The sequence below is a fragment of the Tarenaya hassleriana genome, unplaced genomic scaffold (genome assembly GCF_000463585.1).
Source record: "Tarenaya hassleriana unplaced genomic scaffold, ASM46358v1 Cleome24, whole genome shotgun sequence".
In the NCBI taxonomy this organism is placed as follows: domain Eukaryota; kingdom Viridiplantae; phylum Streptophyta; class Magnoliopsida; order Brassicales; family Cleomaceae; genus Tarenaya; species Tarenaya hassleriana.
Window position 1 is genome coordinate 1,746,560 of NW_010965696.1, and position 17,274 is coordinate 1,763,833.

Below are 17,274 nucleotides of genomic sequence, written 5' to 3' on the forward strand. Positions count from 1 at the left end.
ATCGATCAGTTCATGACCCGAACCGCTTCTACTCGGAAACATTCATCACCAGTAACTATGAACAACCTTAAAAAAGACACAGAGAGAGGGGGTGAAAGGAGGAACCTTTTGGATCTGTTCGGTGGTGATGTTTGTCGGAGGGAATGAAGGAACCATGGGAATCATCTGCGGAGGTTGCTGCATCTTATTCGCGTCTCCTCTGAACTTCGCCGTTGCCCCAATCACCCAAACCCTAGTTTCCTCCCCTTTAAAAACATTCACCCAAATCGATTCAAATGGTGAACTGATAAAGCTAGGTCAGTACAGTGACGCAATCTTCAACAGATAATTTTGATTTCCCTATATTTTTAAGACTTTGATTCGTTTGGATACCGATGAGGTTTCTGGAACTCAAGACAAAAACTCAAAAAAAAAATCTTTTTGTATTGAAGTCAAACAAATATAATTGACTTCGCCCCTCTCCCAAAAACAGTGCGGATGTGCGATAGATTTCGTCGGCCCCCGACAAAAGTCAAAAACCGAGGAAATTATTTTTTTTTGTAACAGAACAACGAAATTATGAAAGGAATAAATCTCGAAGAACAAAAAAAAAATGGAGGTGAGACTAGGGGTGGAAAAAAAACTCAAATTTCGGATACCCGATTCGATCCATGGATCGGATATCTAAAATTTTGGGTATTCGAGACAATAAGACATGAGTCTGGATAATAATATTGGAATATCCGAATTTTTGAGTTCGAGTTCGGATAATTAATATTATTTCACGGATATTCGTGGGTATCCGGATAATAAAAAATTATCCTTAAAATTTTAATTTTTTATTAGATTTTATGTTATTTTATTTGATATTAATGATTATATAAATATTATTGGATATATTTATGATGTATTTTTAAAATTAATTTATTTTGGATAGGTATATCTAAGTATATTCTTAAAAATTGATTAAAAATAATTAAAAATATTCGGATTCGAATACTTGCGAGTATCCGATAATTATTTCACGGGTATTTTAGTTCGGATACTCGACTTCACAGGTATGAGTTCGAGTAATAAAATACATAACCCGGGATATTCGGATTCGGAGACCCTCAAATTTCTGGATATCCGACTCGTGTCCACCCCTAAATGAGACTAATGAGTATGTACGTATCATGCATGAAATATTTGTGAGGAAAATTCCTCTATTAAAATATTTCAGGATCTTCAAAATCAATTAGAGATCCCAAATCTACAAAAATCCAATCATGATATTAAAACTCCAAAGTCCAATGATTTAAAAAAAAATATGTCTACCGTTTTTTAGATAGGTAAATATCATCATGGAATTCGAACTGTGAAGGTAAATAACTTTGTACTTTCACAATCACTAGATCACCTACTGTTGGTTTCTACGAAACGCGCGTACACAAGACTATACGGTTTATAAGATCTCATGAGAAATTAAAGCAAGTTCATCACGCAAGTCTACTTTCTTGTGCAAATAAACCACAAAGCTAATTTGAAAACTTGAAAGGAGACAGCTATGATCAGTTGCAACAGAGTTTTACAGTTTAGGGTTCTGCTTAAACCATGCATTATATGATTATTTTCAATCTAATACTTGGCTCGCGTGAAACTGAAGGGTTGACCTTTATAAATCCACAAGTAAATTTTTATAGTGATGTCCGGTAGCTTCGAACCGAACCGTGGATACTCTATACACTGCCCACACGGCGTCGTTTAGAAAAAAGGTTTATACCCAATAAAAATAAAATTTTTGTTGGGATTACGTGGAGGGATACGAGCCTCCCTTTCTTTGAATAGTTCACGTGGGTAGTTTCTAGTTGGCAAGCCCGTCAACTTTTTAATTTGATGGGTTTCTAAGAATCTACAAACACGTGCGAATATTATTATATACATATTTATTAATATTGTTCGCACGTTATCATCAAATCTTATCTTCAACTATAAACGGTATGGTATCGACAGTTTGCGTTTTCAACTATTCACATTTATTGTTAGAGAGATTTCGCAATATAAACATGTAATTTTTTCTTTAAATGTTGAATTAATTTAAGATTAGGATAATGTTTTGCTTTCTCGTGGTATATGAATGTCATTGTATATCCTGTAAAAAAGGGCATATCCATCTTTATCGAGCATATATATGTATGCACATATACCTATACCATATATGTGCTCGATGGAACCAAAGACACTTATTGTTTGGCTGCCAATCAAATTACATATGAAAACGGATTTTATTAATTCCCATAATCAATTTTGATATGGTTGGTCGGTGCACGTAAACTGACTTATAAATATTGTTATAATAAAAAGATTTTTTCCATATTATATACGAATATGTTATAAAAGATAAAACCGGGAGAGGTAGCTTACCGATCATTATTTCCCCTTTCACCTGCGCCTCACCGGCCTTGTTTTATTTCCTGGATTCCCATTTTGCCCTTCTCGTATCACACCTTTCTACTACTAATTAAGTGTAATAGGACCCATTTCGGACATTTCACAACCGACAATCTCCATTGTACCCTCCGAGTATCTCGTAATGCCGATTGTTTTCCATCTGCTTTCCCTCCATTTCGCTTTGGACCGACGGTTATACGTCGCTATATTTTCCATTCTTGTGAATATTATGTAACCGTCATTATATTTTTTAGTGATGTGTATAAAACGGTGCCGGGTTTTTATTGCATCCGCCCTAATTAAGGTGCCCTCTCGATCCCCCAATGCATGCATTGGTACGTAATTCATTGATTTTTCTTCTTTATTTTCTTATTCTCCGTTCACGTTATTACTAAATAAAATAACCTTATTGGACATTTTGTAATTACAGGGCACTTTAATATCAAGGCGCCATACATATATGCTGAATTGGGTGGTTGAGCTAATATCAATATTTTCTCGGAACCACCCACCATTAATTTCAATTAGTCAAATCATCTGTTTGCTCCTCCTCCGTTGTAGCTTTCTTGCACTTAATAGCAAATCTTGTCGCTTTCTCTCTCTTTCTCCCCGGCCAAACAAAAGTTAAGCTGTTTTTTAGCTAATGTAAGCTTGCTGGCCTTTGCCTTTCAATTATTTGTCCGAAAATTTTGTTACCTGCCATTTTCTTTTTTAAATTTCTGCTCGTATTCGAAAGTTTGGACCCACCATGATTTACCTTTCCTAATAAACTTTTTTTTTTTAATATTTATATACAAGCAATCAAGAGCCTTTTTTCCATGATCCAAAGCGGAACCCATCTTCTTGGAGAGATCTCGAGATCACAGGGGGGGAATAATTATGGAGAGAAACAGTAGTATAGAGATGGATAAAGAGAGACTGACGGCGGAGATGGCTTTCACAGATTCTTCATCCGCCGTTATCAGAATCCGGCAACGTTTGCCGGATTTCTTAACGTCCGTCAAGCTCAAGTACGTGAAACTAGGGTTCCATTACTCTTGCAACCCGGCGACCATTCTCCTGTTTGCCGTTATCCTACCGTTAACCGGAGCGGCCCTGATTCAGCTGACGGGTATAGAACTCAACGCACTCTCCGACTTCTGGTCTAATCCAGCGGTTCGGTTCGACGCAGCGACAAGGCTAACCGGTTCGGTTTTCCTCTGCTTCGTCTTGGGTCTCTACCTTGCCAAGCGACCAAGACCGGTTTACCTCGTGGACTTCGCGTGTTACAAACCGGAAGACGAACGGAAAATGTCGGTGGAGTCGTTCTTGACCATGACCGAGGAAAACGGAGCGTTCAACGAGGAGGCGGTTCAGTTCCAGAGGAGGATCTCGAACCGGGCCGGTTTAGGAGACGAGACGTACCTGCCACGTGGCATAACATCGAGACCGCCGAAGCTGTGCATGTCGGAGGCACGTGCCGAGGCCGAGGCCGTGATGTTCGGAGCCCTAGATGCCCTCTTCGACAAAACCGGAGTTAAACCGGCCGATGTCGGGATCTTGATAGTGAACTGCAGCTTGTTCGTGCCGACGCCGTCCCTGTCGGCGATGGTCGTGAACCGTTACAAGATGAGAGAAGACATCAAAAGCTACAATCTTGGAGGAATGGGATGCTCCGCTGGACTGATCTCCATCGAGCTCGCCAAGAATCTCCTCAAAGCAAACCCTAATGCTTACGCCATCGTTGTGAGCACAGAGAACATCACTTTGAACTGGTACTTTGGAAACGACCGGTCAATGCTTCTCTGCAACTGCATTTTCAGGATGGGTGGTGCGGCCGTACTCCTCTCCAACCTCCGAAAAGACCGGTCACGGTCCAAGTACGAACTCGTCCACCTCGTACGGACCCACAAGGGCTCCGACGACAAGAACTACAACTGCGTCTACCAGAAGGAAGACCAGAACGGAACAGTCGGAGTATCGTTGGCTCGTGAGCTCATGGCGGTGGCCGGAGACGCGTTGAAGACAAACATCACAACGTTAGGGCCGCTGGTCTTGCCCTTGTCGGAACAGTTCATGTTCTTCATGACACTGGTGAAGAGGAAGTTCTTTAAACTGAAAGTGAAACCGTACATTCCGGATTTCAAGCTGGCGTTCGAGCATTTCTGCATACACGCAGGTGGAAGAGCAGTGCTGGACGAGGTGGAGAAGAATCTGAACCTGAGAGATTGGCACATGGAGCCGTCCAGAATGACGTTGCATCGGTTCGGTAACACGTCAAGTAGTTCACTTTGGTACGAATTGGCATACACAGAGGCAAAGGGTCGGGTGGGGAAAGGAGACAGGCTTTGGCAGATAGCCTTCGGATCTGGTTTCAAGTGTAACAGCGCCGTTTGGATGGCGTTACGGTCTGTGTCCGCGTCCGAGATGGCGGGTAACCCCTGGGTCGGTTCGATAGATAATTACCCGGTTAAGGTCTGACAAAGACTCGATTATTATAATAATAGTTCGAACCGGATGGTGTAGACCGCCAGCCCATGATATTGATTCATTACATACTCTATATATATATAATATGTTACCATTTCTATATTGTGAAAAGGAATTAATATTGAATGTTTGGCGTGTTTACGTGGGAAAAGAGTGCGGTGAGTTTGTTGGAATTTGCTGAACTAAAGGGGGAAATAATCTAAAGTCAGTTACACGTTGTTGATACATTTAACATTGTGAAATAATAATTTTAGGGACCACCAAGGAACAGCTAAATCTCGTGAAAATAATATAATCTGCGTCTGCGTCTGCGTCTGCGTCTGCGTCTGCGTAGATGATGCACATGGACTTTTGGGTCACGACCACTTTGCCTTTTTCCGATTAGCAAGAAGACAAATACCATATTCACGCATCATTTCTGTATATCTCACGACTATTTTTTTTTAGTAAAAATAATTAGGGAAAATGACATTTTCCTACACCAATTTAGTAAAATATGACATTTTCCTACGCGAATTTTTAATTTGACAAAAACCTACACTATATTATCAGATGTCCCAAATCTATACACGAATTACCCAATTTTACTGCAATTTACTATCCAATCCGAAACGATGTTAAAATGTCCGTTAATTGATGACGTGGAAGGCCACGTGGCGGCTGACGTGGAAGGCCATGTGGAAAATTTTGTCACGTCAGCACGCCACGTCAGATTTTCAAAAAAAAAAAAAAAAAAATTCAAAAAAAAATTCAAAAAAATTCAAAAAAATTAAAATCGAAAATAAAAAAAATAAAAATACATATATATACATATATATATATACATACAAATATATATTAATACATATACATATATACATGTATATATATATAAACATATGTAATACATATATATATATATATATTGTATATATACATATATATACATACATACATATATGTATGTATACATATAAAATATAAAAAAATACACGTACATACATATATCTATACGTGTATATGCATATATATATATTCATATCTATATATAAATACAAATATAAACAAATATACTCCTATGTATTAATATATCTATATATACATACAAAATAAAAAATATACACATATATATACATGCATCTATACAAATATATATATACATAAGTACAAATATATTTATATATACATAAATTTTTAATTTGATATACAAGTATATATTTATATATACCATGACGAGTCTACCACATACCCAGAGGCTATGGCGAATTTTTTTTATTTTGTATGCATACATATATATATATATATGCATTGTATATGTTTATATATATATATATATGTATACATGTATATGTATTTATATATGTGTATGTGTGTATATATAAATATATTTGTATGTATGTATATGTATATATGTATTTTTTTATTTTTTATGTTTTTTATTTTTTTTAAAAAAAATCTGATGTGGCGTGCTGACGTGTCAAAATTTTTCACGTGGCCTTCCACGTCAGCCGCCACGTGGCCTTCCACGTCATAAATTAACGGACATTTTAACACCGTTTCGGATTGTGTAGTAAATTGCAGTAAAATTGGGTAATTCGTGTATAGATTTGGAATATTTGATAATATAGTATAGGTTTTTGTCTCGTGTAGGAAAAGGTTACATTTTACTAAATTTGTGTAGAAAAATGTCATTTTCCCAAATAATTACGATTTATTGACGGATTATGAGAAATCTTCTGGAGATATATAATAATAATAATATAAGAAAACTTTTAACATGTAAATATTTTTGGGGCCAAGATTGCAGATTACACAGTCAAGAAATTGACAAAATATGAATGCAAACTGTTTAAAATTGAAAAAGAAAAAAGAAAAAGAAAAACGACACTCCAATGAGCATCGTCAGAGAGGTTGGCAGTGTATATATTAAAACCTGTAGGGTACATATTTTTGTATCTCCGTGAGCCTGTGGCCATATACTTTAGAAATTTTCGGATACGCCCCTGTACTTTACTTTCTTCCAATAGGGACCCCCATTTTTTTTAAAGATCAGATTGCGCCCAAGACCTCATGGTAATCAAGGATGCTATGCATAACAGATATATGGTATTTTAATTACTTGAGTGAAAATAATACTCATGGTAACCAAGGGAAGTTCTAATAGTGACTAGCATCAGATGACACATTAACAGATTCATAGTCCATGATTCCAACCGGACCAATCCGGATGAAGGCTTTGGTCGATCTGTGAAGACAGATATTCATGAAGAGGAGTTATATATAGTTATAGAACCCGTGATTCCAATAACAGTAATCTAAGAAGAGGTGTCCGAAAGAAGAGTCATATTGTATTATTGAGGTCAACAAGATTACTTCAACCTTCATCCCCTTTTGCCTAAATCCCTTTTATCCATCAGAAATGTAGAGTTCGATTCACATTTATATGTTTTCAGTTTCCAGAAGCAGACTACAAACAAATCTAATACACCTCTTTTTCCTTTTTTCGGGGGTGGATCATATTCGTATAGGCCTAGTACGGACGGTACCTTCGACCGCGGTTGCCATCGTCACTGCTGCCTCGACCTGACCCTCCGCTCGAGACATTTGTACGGTCAACTCTTCTGCTAGTTTGAGGTGGTGGTGCCATCTGCATGCCAGGCTGTTGCCTGCCCACCCACAAGTTATGAAAATGGGTATTAGAAAAATCCAATCTTTTCTCTATACGATTGATTTACATAGTGATGCACAGTTCTCGAGCTTCGATCTTCCAAAACCAATCATTCATGAATCAATAAGTTTTGTGTTTGTTTTCTTTTCTACTACTCATTTGAGATGATGATGATGATGATGTCTCAAATCTCCAAACAGATGGGTTACTAGATGGATGGATGGATTATGAGAACCATGACTTACAGAACATAGCCAATCCGCCCATCTGGGAGAACCATCGGCACCATTTGCATCCCCGTCGGCATTGCCCCTCTACCATAGATCATCGGCTGTTCCATTCATATTGAGCCAAATCAATTCTTAATCCAACACGAATAACAAAACAAACTGGTAATATATATATATATAGACAGAACAGACTTTCTCAGAATCATACCTGATTGAAACCACCGGCAACACCAAGAGAACCATATGAAGCCGCAGCAAAACCACCGAACGCAGGAGCAGCAGTAAAGGGAGAAGGATGAAGCACGGCTCCATAGGGATAGGACGAATCAGTTTTCTTCTCTGTCTGGGGTTTAGCAATCACTACTTCTAATACTTGACCTGTAGTGAAAGTTTGTGTTACTCAAGGAAATACATGACTCAGACACACAGCAAAAAAAAGACACAGAAATAGGAATGGCCCCAACAAAGATCTAGTCTCCTGCTACGTAACAATCAACAGCAAAGAAGTGTTGATCATACATGCATAACTTTCAAGATCACTAAAGAATGTATGTATGATGAGAGGCACACTTCAAGTAAATTCTCAGTAATGAAAAAGGTATCTACAACAACCCTCCATATAAAGCATGAAATAGGGTCCTGCATTTCTTCCCCATCTGTCCATAAAGACAAACAAGCGACTAGGGTCCAACCAGATTCTATGCGCTCATTCTGAAATGAGTACAAAATTTACCGTTGATTTCATATTTTTCACTATCTTTGGTAGCCTTCAATGCACTAGACCTTTCAGCATAATGGACGAAACCAAAATCCCGCTTTCCACCCTTTCCAGGAGGCATGACAATTTTGGTCACTTCGCCATGCCTCTGGAACAGTTCTTTCAGCTGATCTGTAGAGGTATTCTCAGGTATATTCTTGACATAAAGAGCTTTCACCTGTGAAGACAAAAATATCACAAAACGTGTGCAGCACACCAGAAAGTAAATGGATTTCAATTTGAATCTCCAAACAAGAACATCGCACATTGCAAAAAAAAAAAAACCCTACATTTATCAGAAAGAGAAGCTTTATGATTCACAAAAAAGTTATTAAATTCCCTTTTTCAAGTTTACCTGAGCAGCAGCAGCTGAGTACTCAGGAGAGGCTTTAGGATCAGCCCACGTCACAGTTGGAGTGTTCCCCTCAAGCTTGAAATTAGCATCTATCATTTTCTGCCTTGAATAATCGGCACACGCATTGTTATAGTACAAGACAAATGCAAAACCTCGGCTACAATTTGGATTTGTTGGGTCCTACACAACAACAAGAAGCAAAGCAAGTGAGCAGCAATATCAGCAAGGTCAAACCTCGGTAACAATGATGCATGAATCGCTGACTAATTCCATACTCTTGCCTTTATGAGCTCAATGTGCTCCACTCCGGGGCCCACATTTTCTATGACCTTTCTAAACTCATCCTCCGTCCAGCTCTTTGGAATGTTACCAATATACAGTCTATTCTTAGTTTCGGAAAGGGAGCATCTTATTGTCTTGCCCTGCAAATACAACATACATCAAACAGAAGAAGAGACAAGTACATTGAACTAAGCAAAAACCAACAACTTAAGCTACAATCAGGTGTTAAGATTGCCTTTAACACTTTGCCATGCAGCTCCTCAATGGCTTTCTGGGCAATGTCTTTTGATTTGAAAGCCACAAAAGCATAGCCTTTGCTCTCACCAGAGTCTCTATCTTTCATCAGTCTCACCTGGTGAGATAAGCTGAAGTCAGGCGAAAACAGAGAATCCCATGAAAATGAAGGCATAAAAAATGGACAGGTACCGAGACGATCATTATTACAGATCTAACCTCAAAAACCTCGCCAATTGGTTCACAGAGATCTCTCAAGTCCTCTTCTCCAATGTCCTTTGGGAGACCTCCGATAAAAATTTCAGAACCATGGGGAGGGAGTGAAAGAAGACGGGAGTACTCTTCCCTTTCTTCTTCGTTAACAGGAGATCCTGGTTTCTCTTCGTCTTCTGTAGCCTCAATATCAACATGGGTCTGATCCTCTTCGGATGACCGATCTTGATCTTCTTCTTCCCTATTCTCCACTTTTGTGGCTCCATATTCCTCCTCACCATGTTCTTCGGCCTCGCCATCATCTTCTTCGTATTCTTCAACCTGTTCCTCTTCAACTTCTTCCATTTCACTGTAGTTACCCTCTTCGAGATCCACACTGTCCTGAGTGTCCTCAACTTCTGGGCTGCCTGCCATCAGGTTTGCGCTTACAAGGTCTGATCATACAATAACATCACTTAACCTTTAGTCAGTAAGCTCAGGTGATCATTAATGAAGATGCTACAGAAGCATCCAATTTTCATAATGTAGGAAACAGATAAGGAACTAATGTGTTAAAGACCTATGGGCTAAGGCATTTTAGTGAAATGAGAACCATTTCTCTAACTCCTTTTTCTTTCTGCAGAGAATAAGAAGAGGTTCCGTAATAGCTCAATCCGATTCTTTTAATGGCGTAAAAGATACAACAGATGTTGAGTAGATTGCTTCCTAGAAATGGTAAAATCATGAAATACAAAGGACATAGAATTTCGCGTTACCGTATCTCCCAGCAGACAAACAGCAAGAACATGCGAAAACGAAAATTAAGCTAATCCATATCAAATCTTCACAAAGAACGAGTATTGTGTAATCGAATCCAGAGAAATAATTACCCGATTAAAAGTAAGAACCCAATTTTCTGCAATCCATTTCAAAACAGAAAAAAGAGAACCATACACAAACGGTGGGGATTCAAATGTGTAATCAAGATTCACATCCAGACAAAACAATGGAGCAAAACCCACTAATGGACACCAAAGAAGATCGACACCCGAAAAGGAAATTACTCACCGGCTTAGCTCATAAATAAAGGAAAAATCTGAGCTTGAAACAGGCACATAAACTAGGGTTTATCCTTTATCGGAAGGGAAGATAAAGAAGAAGAAGAAGAAGAAGAGGAGGAGGAGGAGCGAAATCTAAGAAATAACCAATACAAAAATATAAGAAAAGTAGAAATGGAGAATTTTCTCGGCATACCAGACGGTGTTTGTTTACGATCGGATTTATGGGAAATTAGATTTCGGGAGAATTAGGGATTTTCGCTTCGGTTGTGTTGTGATTCCGACCCAAAACTGTGATCAGCCTTAGTCGGGATTTCTCGTCTCCGGTGAAAGAAATAGACGACTCCTACATCGTCGTCGTGGCTCGGATCACATGTAACGCAGCCATCCACGGCGCACGACTTTCTCGAATCATATTCAGCCACGTGTCCAAGCACTTGACTGAATCAAGGCCCATGGGCTAAACAGCATCTCTTGGAGCTGGGACTTGCAAGGTCCGCCGTTTCTCTCCAGGATACCTCAACTACGTGCCGTTCTGATTCTTCTCATTTCTTTCTTTGTAGTTTTTGTACACAGGAGGAAAACCGCAAACAGCTCTTTCTATTACTCATCTCAGTGAAAAAGCTTTATGGGCACGAAGTCATTGCAATAACCGATAAGATTTGGTGTCTTTTCTTTTATACAAAGACGTTATGTATTTAGAAACATATTTATAACACCATGATGATCAAACAAAATTGTTTCAGTAGGAGAATTGTAACAACGAAAAGGACGGGTTTTGTGGTTTGGTTTACAACGGAAGTGGTAAGTTCCCTTTAACCAGTTTAAGTAGCATTTGCGACATTATAATCATTGAAAGTAGCATATTTCATCATTTAGCCCCCCCTTTTTTTTTTAAAATTGCGCAATGACATGCAAATTTGTCTGATGGCTTGGAGCAATTGAAGGGTAGATATGCAAAAAAAAAACACTTACAGAGATCTACAACTTAAGAGCAGAGATGGCATGAGGGCTGAAATCGACACGGAGACCAAGCACCCGCCTGACCTCAGCCGGAGTCAACCTCCAAGTCATGGGCCCTGAATTCTCCCCCCAGAAATCCATAATCTCCGACACCTTCTCCAGGTTCAGGACCGTCGCCATCTGCGTCAGCCTCGCAAACTTATCCCTCACCGTCCTCTGCGTCATCCCCGAGAAATGGCTAACCATCGCCCTCGTCTCTCTGTCCAGCTGCAATCCCCCCAGCTGGCTGAACCCTTTCTGCATCATTATCACCTCCACCCTCTTCACTATGAACTCTATCACCATCTGCACAAACGTGTCGTAGTTGCTCCCCGTCATCAGCGCCTGCAGCCATCCCGCGTTCGTTTCCACCGAGTGGATGAGTCTCTGTACCCACGGGTCGTTCACCTCGTTCTCCGCGTATTCTGCTTCTGTTATCTCGTAGCTTATGGTGGCTATCGTGTCTAGGACCGGTCGGATCCTGGGCGTTACTGTTGCCACTAGCTGTTCCATTCCCGAGTTCAGCAGTTGCTTGAATGTGTTGCTTAACTCGCCCAACTCGGATAAACATGACTTTATCCTCTCCCTGTCTCCTGGTACAGGAAACACCTGCAGCAGATATTATAGAAAAACAAGTCAGCCCCGTTGTTCTTATGTGCTATAAACTTACAAGTCCATTCAAATGTGAGGAGATTATACACATTAGCTAGCAATGCTCATCGTGTAAGTTCTGTTCTACAAAATTTTCCAACAGGATATCCATAACCATACAAGGGTTGTGGGGCTTAGGCAGTAGGCAATTCAATTGCTGCTTACAGTCTAAATATTTTTCATGGATTATCGGGTATTCCTTACATTCATCCAGAACGCAACTTCTTTGTTTCTGAAAACGCTATCCTGCCCTATTATCATCATCAACATCAACATCGCCTTAGTCCCAAGTTTATTTGGGGTCGGCCGCATAGATTCTTCGTTTCCACTCATTATCAATTAGATTAATCAAACAAATCTGGCTATGAACCGGACTCCAGACAGTAATTCCTTGGATTTCTAATTTTGTAAATCATAAAGGGTATAATCAAGTAACGGGACTGACCTCAGCACACTGCTCCTCGATTTCATGTTTCAGTTTGAGCACGTACTCACAGCTCACATCAATATTATTCAAAGCTGTCGCAATCTCAGTTCCAGTCTTTTCCACGCCAACACCACCCAAGAACAACCTCGCCCCAAGGTTTGGCTCTCTAATCTTCTGTTGCAAGGCTTCGTGATAATCATTGCCTAACAAGCTACCAGCATTGCTCAATAGAGCAATCACAGAACTAATGTTCGAAGTTGAAATCGCTCTCCGCAAGCAGCTCTGTAACACATAGAACACATCATCCACCATGGAGGTGGTAAGGCTATCGGGCACATGCTCGTCAATCCTAATAGCTTTCCTCACATTCTCAACCATAAAGAATCCTTCTAGAATAACATAGAATCCAGTTACATCCTGAATCACTTTGCTAAAGCTTCCACTTCTAAATGCTTTTGTCGCCCTCGGCACCAATTCAGGATCTACTGAAGTCAAAGACTTGATTTTCGACACCATAAACTCAGTGTAGTCCTCACCCAACTGCATTAATGAGAGTATCTCCTCTACATACAGCTCAACGTCCCTGGGGTCTGGCCCTTCAGGCTCATCACCCGCGAGCAAATTCAAATTGGGAGAACTGTTAATCTCAGAAGCCAATCTAGCCAGTTTCCTATACTCCATGTACTTCTTCAAGATCAAAGAACCTCTCGAGTCGCATTCCTCTTGTAATTCACAAATTGCATAAACAATACCATCTTCGCCGCAAAGGCCCCTCAAGATCTCGTCATTTTCTTCGATAGCCATGACAATGTCCTTAAACAAATTGGTCAAGCACCCAACGAAATTCACCTGCCCGTTTCCTTGCTCCATCAGCTCAACCAAATTCTCGTACTCCATCCGCGATCTCATCGCGATGACCTTCTTCAGGTACCCAACGTAAACCTGTAAACCTTCCTCCTCCATTCCCAGGGGGGAATATAACCGGACGAATCTCAGGATCGTAGGATGATCCCTCAGATCGATGGCCGCCAATAGCTTCTTCTTCACAATACCTTCAAGCTGCTTCTTCGAAGCCAGAAGCTGTTCTCTCTGGTCGGAACCAGAATCCTTGTACTGAGAATCGATCTGGAGAAACCTCTGCACAAACTTCGCGGCGGACTCGTAATCCTCCGATTCTAGCGCGGTATTCACGCCTTCGATACAGTTTCCCCTCTCAACGATCGCGTCAATGCGGGAGAGCGTGTCGTTCACGCGCGACTGGGCAAGATCGAGCTCCCGTACCTTGCCACTGACCTGGTCGGCGAGATCGCAAGTGGATCGGACATTCCCGAACATGTGGTCGGCATCCGCCTTGACGATGTCGAGAATCTCGGCGGATCTCTGAAGCTGAACAAGATGGCGATCAAGCTCAGTCCGCTGCGAGAGAAGCGTGTCGAGATCCGAGTCGAGGCTTCGCTGGTACGCGATACACTCGTGGAGAAGACGCGTCATGGCGCCGACATCCGTGAGCGACCGGACATACTCGAGAGCTTCCGGCGTACCGAATTTCACGACCGATGAATCCGCCGCCTCCGACGCCGCGTCGTCTTCATCGAGCTCCGGCAGCCTCGTACCCGTCATCGATCCCATTGGAACCGGTTAATCCCGTCTCTTCTTTTCTCCGTAATCGGAAATGCTCAGATCCGATCAAAAGTACACAACGAGCCACCACCCAACCATAAAGAACCTCTAAATAAGTTAGAGGGTTTGAAGCACTAAAATGACTCCCGAGCTTTAATCACAATACAGTAAAGAAAGTAGGCCCAATGTATTAAATGGGCTTTAATTTGAAGCCCATAAAGGCAGTCTGACATGGAAGAATTTCAGTGACAAAGAAGACTGCGAACTGGGTCCGACCGAACCCGAAACAACCCGACCATCCCATGCGTCTTGTCCTTGTGTTGTGTCGGTGCGGTTTCCAAATAGCTTAAAATTATTTAAAAATATCAATACATACAGCAATTTTATTACTAATAATAAAATATATATGATTATCTTATGATGGGAGAACAATATAATATCTCTGATCTGGTTACTAGTTTTTCGGATCTTCTGTAAACGAAATTATTTTCTAATCTATATTTGTTTTAGCTGGTCAAACCACATTTCACAAAGATTCAGTTGAACCATCTATTATAACCAGAAGCCATGTTGTGGTGCCCCATTTGACCGTGCCATCTCTTTTGTAACAGAGTTATTATTATATAGATTTCATACCGCGTGGCCATTTAATATGCAGAGAATAGAAAATTAATAACACCAGATCCGGTCACGTGAATCGGTTGCACCGAGATTTGGACTCTTTTGAAACACCCAGGACAATAAAAATAAAACAATACGACAAAACTCTCTAATGATTTTTCAATACACATATACACATTATATTACAGGCGAACTTGCGATTTTATTACCTCGTGTCTTCTTTCTACGTTCTTTTTACTATTTGACGCCGCAACTGTAAGGCTAATGTTGCCTATGATTATATATTATCCGCTGGCGCTGTTAATTATTATTAACTTAGCTTAATCACGGTCCAAACCCATTTAGAATCGACATAATTATCTAACAAAGGTCTCGATAAATATACTCTAAACAAGAGTGTTTAATCCTAAAGCAAAACCAAAAAAGTCCACCTCTCCGTCTCTTTTTCCAGTCTCTTCTTCTTCTTCTTTCTTCTTCTTCTTCTCCAACAAAACCCTAATACTCTATCATCGAGGCTACATACACATATATACACGCATATACACGGAGAACAAAAAGCAAAGCTCCATGGCTGAAGGTCACGCAAAAGCAGAGCACGTAGCCAGAGTCGTCGAGGAACAGCAGAAACGTCCGGAGAAAGCCGTCTCCTCCGCCTCTTCCTCGCCGGAATCCTACGGCAAGGAAGACGGCGGTGGAGGAGGAGGCGTCGGCCGCACCGTTGCCGCCGTCATCTTGACGGGGCTCTTCCTGGTGGGTCTGACGGCGTTGATCGTGTGGCTCGTGTACCGACCGCACAAGCCAAGATTCACCGTCGCCGGAGCCGCCGTGTACAACCTCAACTTCACGGCGGAGACTGTCATCTCCACATCCGTACAGTTCAGCGTCTTGGCGCGAAACCCGAACCGGAGAGTGTCCGTACACTACGACAGGCTGAGGATGTACGTGACGTACAGGGACCAGATGATAACGCCGCCTGCGGAGTTGCCGCCGCTGAGGCTGGCGGAGAAGACACGGAGTGCCGGTGTCGCCGGAGGTGGCGAGCGGGCTGAGGATGGACGGGTCATACGGCGTCGTTTTGATGAGGGTCGTGCTTCAGGGAAGGCTCCGTTGGAAGGCGGGCGGGATCAAGACTGGACGGTACGGATTGTACGTGACGTGTGATGTGTGGCTGAGATTTAAGAGAGGCTCCTCTGGTCAAGTCCCTCTTCTTGCTCCGTCAACTTGCAAAGTCGATATCTGAATATTACTTAGTTTTTTTTTTTTTCGTTTTGTATAATTACTTGCAAATTTTTGTAGCGTTTTGTTATCTAAATATTTGAAATCTGTAATCTCTGTTTTTTTTTTCTGGGTCGTTTGTTGTCAATCTTTTTTATTTTATTTCAAGTCATCGTTTGTTTAAATGCTTATAATTATAATATTAATTATTATAGTATGGTAAAAGATTTCGGATCTTGAAGAGAGACACAGGAGAGGAGGGTTTTTTTTTTTAAATCAATATTATAATTTAATTAAGACAGACGTTATTGTCGGTCGAGGGTGCTAACTACATGGCAGTCAGTGACGGATCTGCACCAACAGCTCATCACCATGTTGCTCAGACGCTTGTCATCCCCATGCAAATCTTATCTCTATATATACATATAATTAAAATTAATTAACAGCAGACTATCCCTTCCGTATTCAAAATGCTCTCTCATTTGTGTAATTAAGCATTTTATTCAAACCTTAACCCAATTCGAAGTTATATTTAATCAAACTAAGCAAAATCTAACGGCCCATAACACTCTTCGATTGACCACATCCACGATATAGATTTTGTTTTATGCAATTTTATTTTATGGCACGGGAATAAGGCAGTGTGGGCTTTGAGTTTTGTTATTGGGCCGGAAAATTTTATCCCGAAACCAGCATATATTCCAACGAAAGCTAAAACCAGTGAATGACTTTTATCTTTGTTATATATATTGTCGTGGAAAAATTGAACATGGGCATCTCCCATTACTTTGTAGATGGTTAAGTGTGCATCTTCGGACCAAGAATCTATTCTCAATGGCGTGATTAATTTGGTTGGTCGTAGAGAATATATATATTTAATTATAATATGTATATATATATATATATAGATTGATTTATAAAAATTAAAACGTAGCGCGATTTAAATTGTTCAAAGATTCGATGTGAATCTCTTACGTATTTTGTTCGTTAAATATTGTAACGAAATTCACTATACGTTACAGAATACGAATAAGCAATATTTTTCTTCTTCTTAAAATGGAGAGCCCTAATGAATCATCAAATTATGTTACATATATAACTCATA

At 40.4% G+C, this 17,274-nt stretch overlaps 4 protein-coding genes, 1 long non-coding RNA gene and 1 pseudogene across 8 annotated transcripts in view; 2 read left to right on the plus strand and 4 right to left on the minus strand.

Annotated features, from left to right (window-relative positions):
* Positions 1-92, minus strand: part of LOC104815889 — a 568-nt gene extending 476 nt beyond the window's left edge. The window contains exon 1 of the long non-coding RNA XR_772210.1: positions 18-92. This is a non-coding gene — a long non-coding RNA (uncharacterized LOC104815889). The remainder of the gene's footprint in view (positions 1-17) is intronic.
* LOC104815891 (GRF1-interacting factor 2-like) overlaps positions 1-476 on the minus strand; it is a 2,626-nt gene extending 2,150 nt beyond the window's left edge. The window contains exon 1 of one of the 2 annotated variants that reach the window (XM_010544489.2): positions 106-476. In XM_010544489.2, the coding sequence (XP_010542791.1) occupies positions 106-183 (78 nt within the window). In that variant the 5' untranslated portion in view covers positions 184-476. The remainder of the gene's footprint in view (positions 1-105) is intronic. The other variant, XM_010544488.2, reaches the window with a different exon arrangement.
* Positions 477-3,056: 2,580 nt separating this feature from the next.
* On the plus strand, positions 3,057-5,081 carry LOC104815892 (3-ketoacyl-CoA synthase 1-like). Its single transcript, XM_019202759.1, has one exon. The coding sequence runs from the start codon at positions 3,289-3,291 to the stop codon at positions 4,867-4,869; it is 1,581 nt and encodes a 526-aa protein (XP_019058304.1). The 5' UTR covers positions 3,057-3,288; the 3' UTR covers positions 4,870-5,081.
* A 2,102-nt stretch (positions 5,082-7,183) lies between these two features.
* On the minus strand, positions 7,184-10,986 carry LOC104815893 (heterogeneous nuclear ribonucleoprotein R-like). Of its 3 annotated transcripts, XM_010544492.2 has the most exons (10): positions 10,830-10,986; positions 10,644-10,707; positions 9,603-10,030; positions 9,385-9,501; positions 9,143-9,289; positions 8,868-9,047; positions 8,489-8,690; positions 7,964-8,133; positions 7,771-7,856; positions 7,184-7,523 (listed from the first exon to the last, which is right to left on the minus strand). In XM_010544492.2, exons 3-10 carry the CDS (start codon positions 10,008-10,010, stop codon positions 7,388-7,390), a joined length of 1,446 nt encoding a protein of 481 aa, XP_010542794.1. In that variant the 5' UTR covers positions 10,011-10,030; positions 10,644-10,707; positions 10,830-10,986; the 3' UTR covers positions 7,184-7,387. The 3 variants fall into 3 exon arrangements, with proteins under 3 accessions (XP_010542794.1, XP_010542795.1, XP_010542793.1); XM_010544493.1 differs by lacking the exon at positions 10,644-10,707 and having other exon boundaries at positions 9,149-9,289; XM_010544491.1 differs by lacking the exon at positions 10,644-10,707.
* Positions 10,987-11,357: 371 nt separating this feature from the next.
* Positions 11,358-14,428, minus strand: LOC104815894 (conserved oligomeric Golgi complex subunit 4). Its single transcript, XM_010544495.2, has 2 exons — positions 12,732-14,428; positions 11,358-12,244 (listed from the first exon to the last, which is right to left on the minus strand). Exons 1-2 carry the CDS (start codon positions 14,340-14,342, stop codon positions 11,615-11,617), a joined length of 2,241 nt encoding a protein of 746 aa, XP_010542797.1. The 5' UTR covers positions 14,343-14,428; the 3' UTR covers positions 11,358-11,614.
* Positions 14,429-15,149: 721 nt separating this feature from the next.
* On the plus strand, positions 15,150-16,299 carry LOC104815896 (annotated as a pseudogene).
* The last annotated feature ends 975 nt before the right edge of the window (positions 16,300-17,274 follow it).